Raw genomic sequence first — 16429 nt, 5'->3', positions numbered from 1 at the left:
ATTGGGATAAAAAGCACTCTGGTGTTTTCTGCATGATTCATATAAAGAGCAAAATTAATCCTATTCCTCACTTGAACTAGAACCTGCTACATATCCAACAGAGAAGAAATATTCAACAGAAAAAACAAATTCCTCTAAAACAATTAGAACGGGACAGAAATGTACTGTGCACATCAAATCCTTCTCATTCCTCCACTTCTTTGCAAATGATGGTCACAACCCTCAGCTTACTAACTGCATTAAAACATCCAGCTAAGATTCCAGCAATATTTTTATCTTTTTTTTTTTTTTTAATCACAAGGGCTTAAGATGAACACATCATTTTAAATCAGAAGTCCTGAGTCGTTAATGAAATGAATGAGTTGAACAGTTCACATTGAGCTCAGCTGTGCAGCTGCAATTTAGGATTTTCCATATGAGCCTCACAAATCAAGCTACAGAGGAACCCCCCCCAAAAAACATAAAGAAAAAATAAATCCCACAATCCTCCCCAATCTTGCTGCAAACAGTGTATCGAATACTTCACTCAGTTTCTCCATATCTTTATCTAATTTTCATCAGATGTATTTATCAGTAAAGTTGGAAAGCATTCAATATCAGTTCTGGGCAATGCCAACAGCTCAGAGAGATCTGTATCCTTTCCACGTTAGCAGGAATTCAGACACAGAGGGTATGTAATCCCCTCCTACACAGACAAAGTTCATGGAAGCACAGAAAAGAAGAAAGGCAGATAGACAAAGTAGAAAAGGTAAAAAAATAACCACCACTGCTCTGAAAACTCAGAATTGTTCAATTACACTAATAGATTTACGGAATGAGATAGTTTGGACTGTTGCAACATATGGTGAGTGGGAAGCATGTCTCACATTCCAATGATATAACACAAAAATCTTGCCAAGACTCTTTCATTTACAGAAAGTGTTTCCTTTGTGAAGTAGTAAACATTCTGCCTAGATACCAGTGCTTTCACAGAATATTCTGATGAAATACAAATGCCTGCAAGACACTTCATTTAAACAAGATCACAATCAGATTAAGTTGGCTCAGAATGAAATTCTAGTTACACGTTTATTAGCCAAGTCTTACAAAACAGTAATGAAAAGGGCAGTGTGGGCTTACAGCCCAGAAAGCCAACTGTATCCTGGGCTGCAAAAAGCAGCGTGACCAGCAGGTGAAGGGAACTGACTGTCCTTCTCTACTCTGCTCTTGTAAGAACCCATCTAGAGTACTATGTGCAGCCCCAGGGCCTCCAGCACAAGAGAGACATGGACCTGTTAGAGCATGTCCAGAAGAAGGCCACATAAATACCCAGAGCGTTGGAGTACTTCTCCTACGAAGAAAAGCTGAGAGCCTAAACAAGAGAAGACTCCACAGAGACCTTATTACACCCTTTCAGTACTTAAAGGGGCCTAAAAGAAAGATGAGGAGAGAATTTACTTGCGTGTGTAGTGACAGGACAAGGCGTAGTGGCTTTAAATGGAAAGACAGTAAATTGAGATAAGATATAAGAAAGAAATTCTTCACTACAAGGGTGGTGAAGCACTGGAACTGGCTGCCCAGAGATGCTGTGGATGCCCCATCCCTGGAGGTGTTGAAGGCCTGCGCGGACAGGACTTTGAGCACCCTGATCTACTGAAAGATGTCTCTAACCATGGTAGGGGATTGAACTAGATGACCTTTAAAGGTATTTTACAATCCAGATCATTTTATGATTCTATGAAGAGTTTTCCTTCCTTCCAGCAACCTGGAAACAGCAATAAAGTTCACAGTTATCAGACATGCTGTAACTAGAAGCTAAAAATCCATCATCCTTTAAGCAATTATCAGGAAAATTATCCATTATGTAAGGATAACTTCTCTCTTGGGTGGCACCCTAGCAGGTATGCCATTTGCCCTTAGTTTTCTGCCTTCATTAACTATTTGTTGGCATCTTGTTAAATGTTTTCATTGCCTGGGCAGGACAGATGGGTTGAGCAAGATGTACAGATGTATGGCTGTAGATTATATGAAGACATGTGGCAAAATAAAATAGAAGAAATCAAAGGAGGCAAAACATGCGATTGTGAACAGGAAAAAAGAAAAACACTGAAAACACAAAAAAAGACACATCATCACTTCCTATAGGAAAGAAGAAAAAAAAAACAATATCACTGGGAGGGAACAAAGTTGAAAGGGAAAAGGATATATTTACAACAGAATTGGACAAGTTTTTAATGAATGTAGGTCATTCCAAAAGTAATGCCTCCTATTTGTTTCCATGGAAACTGAAACAGACACAAAGAGCACATAACACTATTTGAAACAGCAAATTCTCAACTGCAAACACTGTTTTCAACATAGCCAGCACCATTAGCTATGCATTTTTGCCATGCTAGTGCCCGCATGCTGCACTTGTAAAAGTCAGCACCAGTGGAGGTGACCCACAGTTTCACAGCTGCTATGATGGTGGTAGGAAAATATTACCCACACAGTCAGAAGGCATCAAATCCTGGCTATGTGCTTCACAGTCTTTAAACTGTCACGGAGCCTTACTGTGTTGCAAGAGAAACTTCTCTGGCCTGACTCTGGAAGCTAGAGTCAATGTCACAATGCAGTAGTCAGAACTGATGGTTTGTCTCCAGTCCAGGAAATCCAGATGGATCACTCCTTTCGTATCCCAAAAGACAGTGCATATCACTTTACCCTCTGAGGGCTGTGTCTTGAACTTTTTCTTTGATGGGGTGAGGTTGGTGGCCCTGCATGCGGCAGGGGGGTTGGAGCTTCATGATCCTTGAGGTCCCTTCCAAACCTGGCCATTCTGTGATTCTGTGAATTCACAGGCCACCACTCTACAGACTTCCATTTTGACTATGGCTCGTAGTGGTGACATCACATCCTGTTACTGGTAATGATGCAGTTCAGGAAACTGTCACCTTCAGCCTCATAGTAGTTCAACAGGTCCTGACAAACTTGCATACAGTGTTCTTTTTGTTCCTGTGTGAGCATTCTTGTGTCCCACATGGCATAATAAACTCTGTGATAATGCAATGTGGTCACCACTGTTTCCAATGTGTTGAAGCTGATATTCAGCTCCATACACAGTTCCCTCATTGCCATCTGCTGTGGATGAACTGATTGAGGCGCTCTTCATTTCACAGTGTGACAGTTGCGCATCTGGAACACGGCTAGTCTTTCACATGACTGTTGCCACTGTTGAAACACACTACCTACCACCACCTCACTGCGCTCGCATCCATTGTTTGGTCTCCATAAGTGTTCAACAAGCATTGATGAATGTCAATGGGTGTCATTTTTTCCACATGGAGAAATTCAGTGACACACCTCTGTTTCGTAAGTACATCCATGTCAGATGTCATTTTGTCAGACTGCCCCTCTGCTGCCATCTGTCACATGGCAACAAAATATTATGGAATACTGGCAGGAAGGTTCAACTTACTGCTGCCGTATCACCAACGTCTGCCTCTGACATCGTGGGCAACATACTAAAATAGGAGGCACTACTTTTGGAGCAGCCCTCACGTTACTGAAGAAAGCAAATGACGAAGAAAATTGACTCTCGGTATTTAAAAACCACAGAACTGTACATATGTACACATATTCATACACAAAAATCTAAACATATGTATAAATATTTTAAAAATATATGAAACAATAGAATCACAGAATCATTAAAGTTGGAAAGACCTCCAAGATTACCTAGTCCAACCACCCACCTACCACCAATGTTGCCCACTAAACCACATTCCTTAGTACCACATCTATGCATTTCTTGAATACATTCAAGGATGGAGACTCAATCACCTCAGGCAGCCCACTCCAGTGTCTAACAACTCTTCTGGAGAAGAATTTTTTCCTGAAATCCAACCTGAACCTCCCCTGGTACAACTTAAGGCCATTCCCTTTTGTCTTATCACTGTTATCCAGGAGAAGAGGCCAAGTCCCACCTCGCCACAACCTTCCTTCAGGTAGTTGTAGAGGGAAATAAGGTCTCCTCTGAGCCTCCTCTTCTCCAGGATAAACAATCCCAGTTCCCTCAGCGATTCCCCTTAAGACCTGTGCTCCAGTCCTCTCATAAATACAATAAAATGCATGCAACTATTTTAGTCCATTCATCTCAAGAAGGTATCTTTCCCTTTCTCTATCAAGCTTTGCTACTCCAGATACTAGAAATAAAAAATTTCTTGTCAAATGCTAAATTAATTTATATTGTATAACGAACCAGAACCTAGCTGGCTTATCATTGCACTGAATCTCCCACCAGAAATGACAGTGAGTGAATACTATTTACTCTTACAAAAAACAAATGTCATTGTTACAGGAGAAAGCACATTCAAGTATCAGTGGTAAAGCCATTGACTCATTTAACACTATGTTGCTTCCTGAGGTTGTATGTGCTGTAACCAAATTTTCTTTAAAAGTATGATTAGTTTACAAAGAGGGTGAGGCATGACAGAACGGGAGGTTCTGCCCTCTGTGTCATCTCAAGTGTCACTAATACAGGTTCTGCAAACAAAACAGATCAGCATCATCATATAACCTCATACTCCTAGGATGTTCTCACGGCCTACTGCAAATTAGTAACAAGTTCTGTAGAAAATATAGAGAACTGATTCTGCGTGTTCTTCAAAATACATGAAAAAACTAGTGTGTATTCAATTCAATGACTAAGTGAATGAATCTAAATGATTTTGAAGACACAAAAGAAGTTACTTCTTATTGAGTTGAATACCGTTATTCCCCACTTAAGAAGTTTCTCTCCTAAGAAATCTTTATACTCCAGAAATATCTCTGTAGTACAAAATGAAATATTCAGCTTTTTTTGTGTGTTATTCCTGTCATATTTGTTCTTGCCACATGGGGAAGAAACATAATGTTCTAACTTAAGAGGAAGGTTCAGCATCTTGTTGGTTCTTTATTATGTGAAATATAAAGCTAACAGGAAAATCTGAAAATTATACCATACAATATTATAAATGATGAACATACTGTAGGCAATCCATAAGATCTATTCCCTTTGAAAAAAAAAAAAAGAATATTAAAAACAAATGTGCAAATACTTACATCAATTAAATCTGAAAGGTCGTGAATATAATACTTGAAAACAGAAGCATTGGTTGCTTCAAGGGTGAGCAGGTATTCGTTACGGGCCTTAATAGATTTCAGCTTGTTTTCAGAATATTTTGCTTGACGCTAGGAAAGAGATTGTACATTAATGTCTTTGAATGACTTAATTGTTGGTATTTAGCAAAAATAGTAATGACTCAAGCACACATTCCTATTAACAAAAATGAACCTTAACTTTCAGACTATTACACGTATAAAGAATGTAATACATAGTAAGAATTGTACTGGAATAAAGTACTCCTCCCTCTGAACTGCAATTAAATTGTCTACAGCCCACTTCTAGTTCATTTTGTGTACCTTGTTTAGTTTTATTTCCCAGTTAGATTTCCCTAATGTCATGCTAAAAAACATCAGAAATGCACTGAATTTATTTCAAATGAAGCAAAATAAAAGGACTATTTACTTTTTCCTTCATTTTTTCAATCTTTTTCACAGAGCTCCGTCTTTGGTGCCTGTCTTCTAGTCGTATATGAAAAACAGGGTCTCCTGACCTCCCAATCTGTTTTTCTTCTTGTTTCTCTGCTTCCTTCAGTTTGCTTTCTGCACTGATGCTCTCTGCATGATACATGTGGTATGTTTTCATGACCTGCAAAAGACAGAATGAAAAGGGAGTTAGGAGAAAGTAAAAATGTGCATATAGAAAAATGACAGGGGTCATTAAGTAAAATGTTCCCTTACAAAGATGGAGCTTGAGTAATTTTCTTGGTCAACAGAATTGCCACTATCCACTTTAAAGTAATAAGAATATATAAAATTCTAAATGTTCACAGTGCTTCAACAGGCACAGTGAATAAACAGGAAGATGATGGAGAACTAGTCTTCATATAAGTGTATGAGACTGTCTTGTGTTCTGCCTTGCTTCTGCTGAGAAAGGCGCTGTATCTCAGAAATATTTTGGTAGGTGATTGAGCAGAAAGCTATCAAATACTGCAGTCAGTAGTTGTGTAAAATATTTTCTAGGATTTTTTTCTCATTTTTCTGTCAGGAAAGAACCAAATCCTTGTTATTATACTTCAAGATTTTTATCTTTGTAAAAAATCAGAAATGATGAGCAATAAAACTAAGTATCAGAGCCAAATCTATCTCACCTCCTCAGTACTTAGTTAATGATGGCCCAGCTGGGGACATCAAATGTTTGACACTGTGAGGGTCCATCTAGCTCTGAGGACAAGACAAGGAATCAGAAACAATAGGAAGCTTCAGCCTGAGGATACATCCCTAATCAGATGGATTGCTGTTGAAGGCCTGGAAAGAAATTGTGTTCAACCATGCAGCCAGTGGATTAGGCATGACATAGAACTGGCCAGCTCTCCAGACATGATCTGGAGAAAGAGCAGTTTGATAGATAAGCCTTGAAGACAGTCCCTCCATAGCCCCAAGTTAATAGCAGCATCCCTCCCACACACACTTGCTCTGTAGCTGAGAAAGCTTGGGCTGCTAGACTACAAATACACACAAGATACACACAAGTTAGGAACAAGGCAGGAAGGCATCCCCAGGAGGACAATGGCTTCCTCTCTTCTTCACAGGATGCTGGAGCTCTCTCTCCAGCAGATGTCACTTCTGGGATCGGGCCATGCAAACACTTGCCTCTCCTGCAAAGGATGCAGCCAGGGAGTAAAAGGGGCTGTTCCACCTTCAACAGGGTTTTGCATGGCTGCTGAAGAGACAGACTAGTTTGGGGAACTGCCTTGAAAATGAGACAAGTAACTTTTCTAACTGAGAAGTTAGGGCAGCCCATGGAGAATCCACAGACTGGCAACACAAAAGCTAGAGAGTGTTTATCAGCCTTTATCAACCTTCAAGACATTCTGCATGTGGCTTAGCGTGGATCAACACAAACCAGTTGAACTCCACATCAGATGAGTGGTGAAAAGATGCATAATTGAAGTCCTATGCAACAGGACTTTACACATACTTACACTTCTCTGCCAAAAGGGTGCACAAAGAGAAAAGCTGGTGACCAGTCTAAATGGATGGGGGACAACCATGAAGACAAAACAAGCTGGGCTGGGAAGAGGATGCAAACCTGCAGAGCTGAGATCTGCCCTGTTTTCAGGTTAACTACATACCGTGCTTGGATTCTTATATCTGCACTGTTTTCAAAGGCATTTTTAATGTTGCTGATAGTCCATCCCAAGGGACTTTAACTCATATAGACACAAGGAAATAATTACTGAAAAGGAATGCACTTCTTAAAGAAATTATGTATGAAATAAATAACAAAAGGCACAGAAAGTGATATGGCCCTATTAAAAACAATAGGAAAAGGCATTCAAGTACAATGATTTCACCCTTCTGTTTTGGTCTTTTGTTTATTTGTTTGCCAGCAAAGAGAAAACAGTAATAATATCTCTGAGTTTCCTAACAGCACATCTCAAAGCACTTGACTTCAGAACAAATCCTTGCTCTGTCACTTCTTGATAAAGGCAGCAGTGAATGCTGAAGTTTCTGAAGTGGTTTTTCTGAGTGCTACATAGCTCAGCATACTAGGCATAAGTGACTTTCTGCAGCGGCTATGGTATTTCAGCTTGCCTCATTGTTGAGTGAAGGAGCATAAATACATCACTACCAGCTCTCATCAAGAAGTTTCAGAAGCCTCTGCACTGACTCCACTAACCCTGCATCACTGAAGATCACTTCTTCCACTCACTGCCTGCTTATAGCACAGACTACCAAACCCAGTATTCCCATATACCCTGACCAAAAGCCAAGTTGTGTGAGGGAATCACAGAATCTTTAAGGTTGGAAAAGACCACTAAGATCATCTAGTCCAACCATCAACCCATCACCATCATAGCTTAGAAACTGTATGCTAAGTTACATATATATTAATCTTTCCCATAACATCACACTACTTTTTCTCTCAGAAGTATTTAAAAGATTGTTAAATTCTGTAAAAGACAGGCTAGTCTAATTCTTGAAAACAGACTTACAGTAAGAAGAGTTCTGAGATCCACGGATTCCAGAGCTGTAAATATGTAACAGATCCATAGGTCTGCTATTCAAGTGACAAATCAACTAATGAAATAAGTGATATAGCTTTTCAAATGCCCACCAAACTGTTGAACTGATGGACTATCCTGTGGGAGTATCCATCACTGAACTGACTTTTATTAGTCTCCAAAGTGCTTATTGATCAGCTATCAGGTATACACTGAAAAGAGAACAAGGTTGTAATTTTGCAGATGCTGAACTGCCATCAAGACAGACAAACTGGACTTCCTGCTGTACTCAGCAAGCATTGTTAAACATATGCTAGTCCCCTTCTAAAATCAAATGGTGAGTTCATCTCTGACTAATTTAGCAAGTCTGTTACTGCAGATGGAAAATGTAAAATAGAGATTTCTGATAGATAAGTGAGTCAGACTGCAAGTAGATAAAAAAGATGATGTTCTACAAACTATGTACCCTTTTACTTGTAGGTGACACACTGTATGCTTAGTGATATAAACTTTCATCATTTCTAAGAACTCAGAAAGAGCAGCACACAGAACTTAGAATGGAGAAAGGAACATTAGAGTCAGCACTTAGAAAATCATTTTATTTAAACTCTCAATAATTACCGGGACAAGTGAAGCAACAGGACAGCAATTAGTGCCTTACTTTCATGGGCTACAAGAGGAATGTTCCTATAGCAAGTCTGTGGCCTTAATTTTCTACATGAAAGCTTCTTTTCTAGAAAATTTCTTAACCTAAACTACTGGCTGAATGTTTCTAAGTCAAAACACACTGTGTTTATCATGAGTTGTCAAAGTAACATGCTTTATTTGTGTAATAAAATGGCACAATTAATAGCTTTTTCATAGCATTTCTCAGGAAATAAGCATTTAACAGAGCAGAAGTTCATCTCTGCTGGAATTACTGAATAGTTTCAAAATTGACTCTGGTAAGTAGTGAATTCTATTAGAAAGTGCAGTTGCAAGAAATTCATCATATCAGATTAGCTAGTGCTTTCCCCAGGAAGTAAGTAAAATCTTATGCCAATTCCACTACATCATTGGCCTCTAGCAGTTAAGCAGGCTTAATATTTAAATGTTTTCAGCATTCTTATCACTTCCAAGACAGCCTCTGATGCGGCTGCAGGAACAATCACTGATTTATTACTATCAATGCAGAATTACCAATTTCATCAGCTCTCAGATGTCTGATGTACTACAATAAATGTATCATAACTTTTTTACAAAGAATCCAGATTCCATGTTAATGAGTAAAGGAAAAAAGAAAACCTGGCAGCAATGACTCTGAAAAACTAAACAGCCAAAATTTTAATGAGTGAGATCAAACAACGGAAAATGCAAGTTGCCTTAGTCTTATTTAATATTAAATTGTTTCTTTTGGATTGTACCTTGGATATTTTCATTCTTCTGCAAGCCCTACATTTGTACTGCTGTATTTCTAAAAATGCGAGGCTGGGAAGTGTAATTTGAAAACCGAATAGGAGACATGAAGATATTACAAGACATTGTAATTTTCAAGAGAAATGGAAGAAGAATTTGGGAAGCTTTCTTTGCAGCAGTGATGATCAAGTGTAAAATGAGTGATTTATTTCCTCTTTCATTCAACACGTAACAAGATTTCTAAATCTCTCAGTTCACAAAATACACCGACCCAAACCCTTACACTCTTCTGTTTGACTATCCTTTTCTTTTTTTCTGGAATTGCTAGGAAAAAAAATTCATTCTTAGACCACCTAGAACTGGGCTCCTCTTTTCTCATTTCTGCTTGCTCAAAGGACTGGCTTGCTCCTTATGTAAAATATAGGACTAATAAGATTGGCTGAAAAAGTCATAGAGAGAGGAATAAGAGATTAATGCAGTTGCTAGGATGTTGCAGACCTGAAAATACTGATTGTCTGGCACAGTCAGAGAAAAGCCATGCATAATTAAAATTTACTTACAATTTACTGAACTTGCAAAGATACAGACAGAAGCTTAGCTATTCAATTGTTTTTAGTATAACGTTTTGAGTAATAACATTAGAACCAGAGCATAAAGTACTGAGAACTAAAAATGAAAGAGTCTTAAAACCTATTTTCACTAATAATGTGAGTAACGAAGAAAACATACAAATCTTTAATGTAACATTCAAGTAAATCTTTTCTACAGAAGAGAGATGGAAATTAGAAAGGGAAGTTTGCCTTATAAAATTCTGATTATTCCAATAAAATAAATCTACTTCACTCACAGGTTCTGAGAACACATTCTGAAACCCTGGTTCATCTCCTTCTGTATATATTTTTTCATCAATCATGTACGTGATGTATAATTTTAATTAAGATGACACAAGAAAAAACTGAATACTCCAAGGGAACAAATACGAGATCTATCACACATATCTCCTACTTTCAAAATAACTTTTAGTGATGCAAATGGGAAAAGAGGAATTACTGAAGTGTAAGCATGGAGAAAGATCTCCTAATGCAGTGCACTTCTAAAGAGTAGCTATTTAATGTTCTAAAATATCTGGGTTTTGGAGCCAGATGTCTGTTTTGCTTTGGACATCTGACTGCAGTTCTGCGCTTTCCATGCTCAGTAAGAAGCCAAATCACTCTGTAGTTTCTTGAAAGACAGAGATTGAAATTTTCACTTATCTCTGAACAAAAAGAAGTTTTTAAATTGGAAATCACTGTGCATTCTCAGTGGAAGGTAGTAAGTACTTTCAACTTCTCAGTGCTTTGTTTTTTAATTCCCTTGGAACAGTTTCTTCTTTACAAAATCTATAGCAGGACTTACTGACTTAAAGAATTTGATCACTGACGCCGATGGACAGAACTCCTTAACTACAGCAGTATTCAGATATGACCCATAAATATGTTAATAATTTTTAGGAACTTTGGAGGCATAAATGTAGTCTATAATTTCAGAGAAGGGTCATGAAATCATCTTTTATATCTGGCATCTTCTATGATAAAGGTGACTATCTTACTTGGTACAGTATTGTTGCCAGAATAAAGTTTATTATTCTGATAATTAGTAGGCTGTGCTTGAATTCAACCATTAAAAACACCATCAACAAACTGATATTTGCCCCCTCACACAGCTGCTTTAGAGGCATTTAAACTTCAGTAAGGCTCTACATTTTAACAGTTATACTTCATGAAAGCACCATTCTTTAAAAAAAAAAAAACAAACAATAACCCAGAATATATTAATACAGAGAGACTTCAATATTACTGTGCTTTTTACTAACTTGAAATTCTTCTGATTTCTTTTGAACAGAAAGATTTACGTCACAATGGTAAGACTTGCTAAGTCACAAGAAAAGCAAAAAGATGACTTCTCCCTTTGTAAATGACTGAGAAATATACTTCCCAGTTTAAAACTGTTGGTATTTGTTTAGGTAAGGTCACTATCACCTTATTCTCTAAACAGTAAACATTATAAAGAATTAAAATCCTATGTATGAGGTTTCCATTTGTCTCGGTATCTTTCTAACTTTATGTACAGAAGAATATATTACACAGATAAGCTGATGATCATCCTAATGCTGCAAACAGCGGAACAGATGCTACTCAGCACCATCCTGCCACTTTACTATGCAAGGCTTGTATCTGGCTAAATATAGGCAACTACAGCTGATCAAGTCCTTTCTAATCAGTAAAAAGCTGGACAACAGAGCTAATAGTGTAGTAAATTTCATCTGAAGCACACACTTGCACCTGATTAGATGAAGGGCTCTGATCTCCACATATTACATTTTACTGACTATAACTGGAAAACAGGTGGCAAGCTAAGATATTTGCATCCACGCTGCAGCTGTGTAAAAATTAGGTGTAGTTAATCTCATACAAAAAAATCAGTAATTCTAACGGCACATATATTCTGTATTTTATCTATTTCAAAAAAACCTACCTACATAACAAAAATCTTGAAGTCTAAGAAAGGAGCTGGTGTTCATTGAAAGACACAACATGGAAATTAGTACCTGAATAAATTTTTGCAGCTCTCAGTGGGAAGACATAGCAAGAACATGAGTGAGACTACTAAAACACAGTCCTGCAGATTTTCACTGGTAATTCAGCCAAGGATTTCAGAACATGCATCAGTGTTTCCCTATCCTGGGAGCACATCCACTAATCCAATGCCTTGTCAGGCACTGGAGTTATGAAACTGTTTAATTGGAACAAGTCTGTATCTTCAGGACTTAACTCACCACTGAGATCCTTCTTGTGCAATGACTCCTTGCTGATTCCCTACAGCTGTGTGAATTGTCTGAGGCTACCACTACTTTACAGAAGCTGATTCTAGCATGTTTAATAGACTACAAACAGGCCTGAGGAAACAAGGCTTTAACAATATCACACCCTACAAAATCACAGGTTATTTTAAGAACAAAAAGCCCTAAAGAAAACCCTCTAAAAAAAATGAAGTTTTAGGTTTATTTTAGGAATTTCCATCCCAAACCACAGTCTGAAAGAATCTAGGGCAGTGGTACAGGTCCACATTCATTTGGGTCTTTTTTTTGCCACCTAAGTTGTTCAAATGCTTGTCAACCCATCTACAAGTAGTGCACAATTTTTCCTAGGTCAGAAGAAAAGGAAATCAGAAGCACTCAAATAATGTTTGACTGATCACTGCCTCAGGAGGGCTAGTCTCTGATGTTTTCCTAAATGTCATTAAAATCCCAAATTGTTTCTTTATATAAATAACATGTTTTTGTTGTTGTTGTTTCGCTTTGGATTTTTTTTTTTTAAATCTCTCAAATATCACGGATAGGGAAGGGAGCAATCTAGAGACTTGTTATGTAAGGTACTGGAGCATAGAAGTTTCAGCTCTTTCAGGCTGAAGATAAAATACAGACATACTACTTCCCTGACAAGCAGGAATCAACAGACTTTTGTAAGAGGTGGATATTATCATTTCCTCTTCACTGTATAACTATATTAAAAAAAAAAAAATCCTTGCTTTGTTCTTTCTTAAAAAATGTTGTTGGTACCTACGCCCAAAATATTTTGGGAAATGGCTTTCATGTAGACAAGACTTCATCCTGTAGTAATGAGCTGTGTAGGTGAGTTTCAAAACTCTTCCTCAGATTTTCCACCAGTAGCAGTTTGCAGAAAAGGAAGAAGCCTTGCTCTGGTAAGCTCTGAATAGAAATGTCTCATTAATAACCAATGAAACTTATAATAAACTGGCTTAGCGTCGTCTGGGAGGAGAACGGGCTGAAAATAAAAATTAATCCTGAAAGCATTAGCATATATGTTCTAAACAAGTTAGTGGTCTTTCTGCAAGAGATAATTCAGACTTGTGTAAGCAGACAAAAATAAGCATCTCCACTGGGGGTAACTTGCTAGATAAAAGGATACTTAGCACTTACAGAAGAAGTTCAATACAGAATTTGAATAAGATAAAGTAGGTAAGATACTGTACTTACTGTGTAAAGCTCATTAAGAACTTTCATTAAGTCTTCATGAAGCTGGAATGCAATCTCTTTGCTCTGTAATTAAAAAAAAAATCATTAGAAAAAAGAATGCAAAAACTGCAACATAAACTTATCTCTTACTGTTAGTATTCATCGTTCATGCTAATGAATGTAAGGGAGCTCACAAAGACATCATTCTGACAGAGTTACAGTGCACTAAAGATTCAGGGAGAAAGGGGTAGACAGACAACATCTAGACAGAAAACTTCTGGAGGGAAACCCAGAAGTAATTTAAGAGAGAGATTCTCATGAAGCATTAGGAGACTAGGTGCCAACAGAAAATGTAAAGTTTGGGATTAATGATATAAGCCTTTTTAATGGAACGGATTGTGTACTGTTTTACAACTGCTATGCTATATACATAAACTAAACCACATGGAATGTGATACTCTAGAGGGACATCCCTCCCAGTTCTAGATCTAGAATAGTTTTTGTTTCTCAGCACATGCAATTATCTAAATATTTATGCAAGGAATAATTGTGGTTCCTCTTTGAAACAGATACTCAACTGCATAATATTTCACAGAGTAGGCTGCTGAAACAGCTTTGTTTAGCTTTCCTGGACTCTGGCTTTACTTTCATTCTGACCCAGAAAAAAGAAATGCTTGGCAGCAGTTATTAACAAAATCAAGTATGTCAAAATAAGAGTATTTAATTAGAGTCTCATTCAAATATATTCCTTTGTCAGTTGTGCACAGCAGTTCAATCAGATGCAACATTTGAAGGAATTTGTACCACAGCCTTTGGAAAATAACTACAAAACTACAGGGCTTGTTAAACAGCCTAGCTACATTTTTTTCTGCACAGTGTATAATTGTAACATACATGCTTTTTTCCACACGCCCCCTCCTCAGTGAATATATTGATGATTAGGCCAACTTCTAAAAACTCCAACTTCATAATAAATAATGACATTAACTATGAGAACTGCTTTGTATTTGGATAGAAGCCAAAGGAAAATCTTCTGGGGCAGCTAACCTCCAAAGCTGCTAGCACATACTTGACCATCACTAAAACACCTGCAGGAATAACAAGTTCTGAATGACAATTTCCAGTGCAACACCCACATATGAAAAAGAGCCACCGCACACATCCCATCCACTACGTCTTCCAGAAGGACAACCAACACACACAGTAGCTGGAACAGAACACTTATCAGATTTTGCTCCTATTTGCAGTTGGACTAGATGATCTTAGAGGTCTTTTCCAACCTTGATGATTCTACGATTCCAATCCTATTGTCATACCCAACTCTGGGCAGCATGTTGAGGAATCTGCCTAACCACTTATCGATATTCATACCAACCCTTACACACAACAAGATTTTTAACTGACAAGAAACTAGAAATACAATAATGGAATTGCAGAATCATAGAATGATTTGTGCTAGGAGAGACATTAAACCCCAACCAGTTCCAACCCCCTGCCATATGCAGGAACAACTCCCACTGGATCAGGTTGTCCAAAGCCCCATCCAAACTAGCCCTGAACACCTCCAAGGATGGGGCATCCCACAGCTTCCCTGGGCAGCCTGCATCCGTGCCTCACCACTCCTCACAGAGAAGAATTTCCTCCTAACGTCTAATCTAAATCCACCTTCTTTCAGTTTAAAACCACTGCCCCTTGTCCTATCACTATATCCCCTGATAAAGAATCCCTTCTCAGCTTTCCTGTAGGCTCTATTTAGGCACTAGAAGGCTGCAAGGACGTCTCCCCAGAGCCTTCTCTTCTGCAGGCTCAATAACCCCAACTCTTTCAGCCTATCTTCACAGGAGAAGTGGCACCAGCCCTTTGATTGTCCCCATGGCCCTACTCTTGGCTCATTCCAACAGACCCATACCCTTTTTTTGATGGGGGGTCCAGGAGCTGAACACAGTGCTTTAAGTGAGGCCTCACAAACGCAGAGAGGGACAATCACCTCCCTCAACATGCTGGCCATCCCTCTTCTGATGCAGCTTCACAGTAGACAGATATAATTGTAAGAGTGTCAATACTTTTTAGATAATTGTAGTACAGAGATTTACATCAAAATTGATGATTGTGTTTGGACCTTGAGTATTGTTCTACCTTAATCTAACTGGGGGGATTTGTGAATCCGGTCACCCCCCCACCCTTGATGGGCAGGGCACTGACAGCAACCCAGGATACAGTTGGCTTTCTGGGCTGCAAATACACATTGTTGTCTCATTTAGAAAATTAAAAAATACTTCTGAGAGATTCTTCTATTCTCAACAGCATCAGCTGTAGTAACCAAGGTCCAGTAAGATAAATGCTCTGAAACTGAGTTATGCAGGTCTGCTGTAAAACTCCGCCTATTATTAAAACTTCTAAAAGTTTGGTATTTTTCAAGATGTATGTTTTTCTATTGCAGTAACTTAAAAATTAAAAAAAAAAAAAGGCTTATTACTTAAATTTCTTTGCAAACATGAGGTTATTTCCATCAAATCTTAAGGGCAAAAATTCATATGCATAACAGTGCCTAGCCTGCATGTGGAGCATTGTAAAGGATTGGAGAAAGACTGCAGATTCACAAGCCGCTGTAGGGAAACACAGTCAAAGCTTTAACAAAAATTCTGAATCATTTTTCATTGCTTTACATTGGCACCCTGCTTTCAAAAGTCAGCAGTGCAGCTCTGACACAGCTTACACATCTCCTCAAAGATCCAAGAAGTGGAGACCACCTGTTTTTTCTTGGAAAGCTGTTCCTGTAGTGTTGAATATGAGCAGCCTATTTTTAAAATTACTTTAGGAGAAAGAAGAACAAAACCTACAAGATGATAGACATTAAGACTGTTAAATGAAACATACTCACAAGGGAAAAAAACCAGTAGGGATGAACTCCTGCTCCGAGCAATTTATCCCTTCCAACTGTTGGTGAGCC

At 38.2% G+C, this 16429-nt stretch overlaps 1 protein-coding gene across 3 annotated transcripts in view; it reads right to left on the bottom strand.

The window, feature by feature from the left end:
- SRGAP1 (SLIT-ROBO Rho GTPase activating protein 1) overlaps positions 1-16429 on the bottom strand; it is a 139118-nt gene that overhangs the window by 46551 nt on the left and 76138 nt on the right. For all 3 annotated transcript variants that reach the window (XM_031589527.2, XM_031589528.2, XM_090138322.1), the window contains 3 exons: positions 13501-13563; positions 5528-5710; positions 5062-5190 (listed from right to left, as the gene is read on the bottom strand). In XM_031589527.2, the coding sequence (XP_031445387.2) occupies positions 5062-5190; positions 5528-5710; positions 13501-13563 (375 nt within the window). The remainder of the gene's footprint in view (positions 1-5061; positions 5191-5527; positions 5711-13500; positions 13564-16429) is intronic.

The sequence above is a fragment of the Phasianus colchicus genome, chromosome 1 (genome assembly GCF_987193195.1).
Source record: "Phasianus colchicus chromosome 1, bPhaCol1.hap1.1, whole genome shotgun sequence".
NCBI classification, from domain to species: Eukaryota; Metazoa; Chordata; class Aves; order Galliformes; family Phasianidae; genus Phasianus; species Phasianus colchicus.
This window is presented reverse-complemented; position numbering and strand designations above follow the sequence as displayed.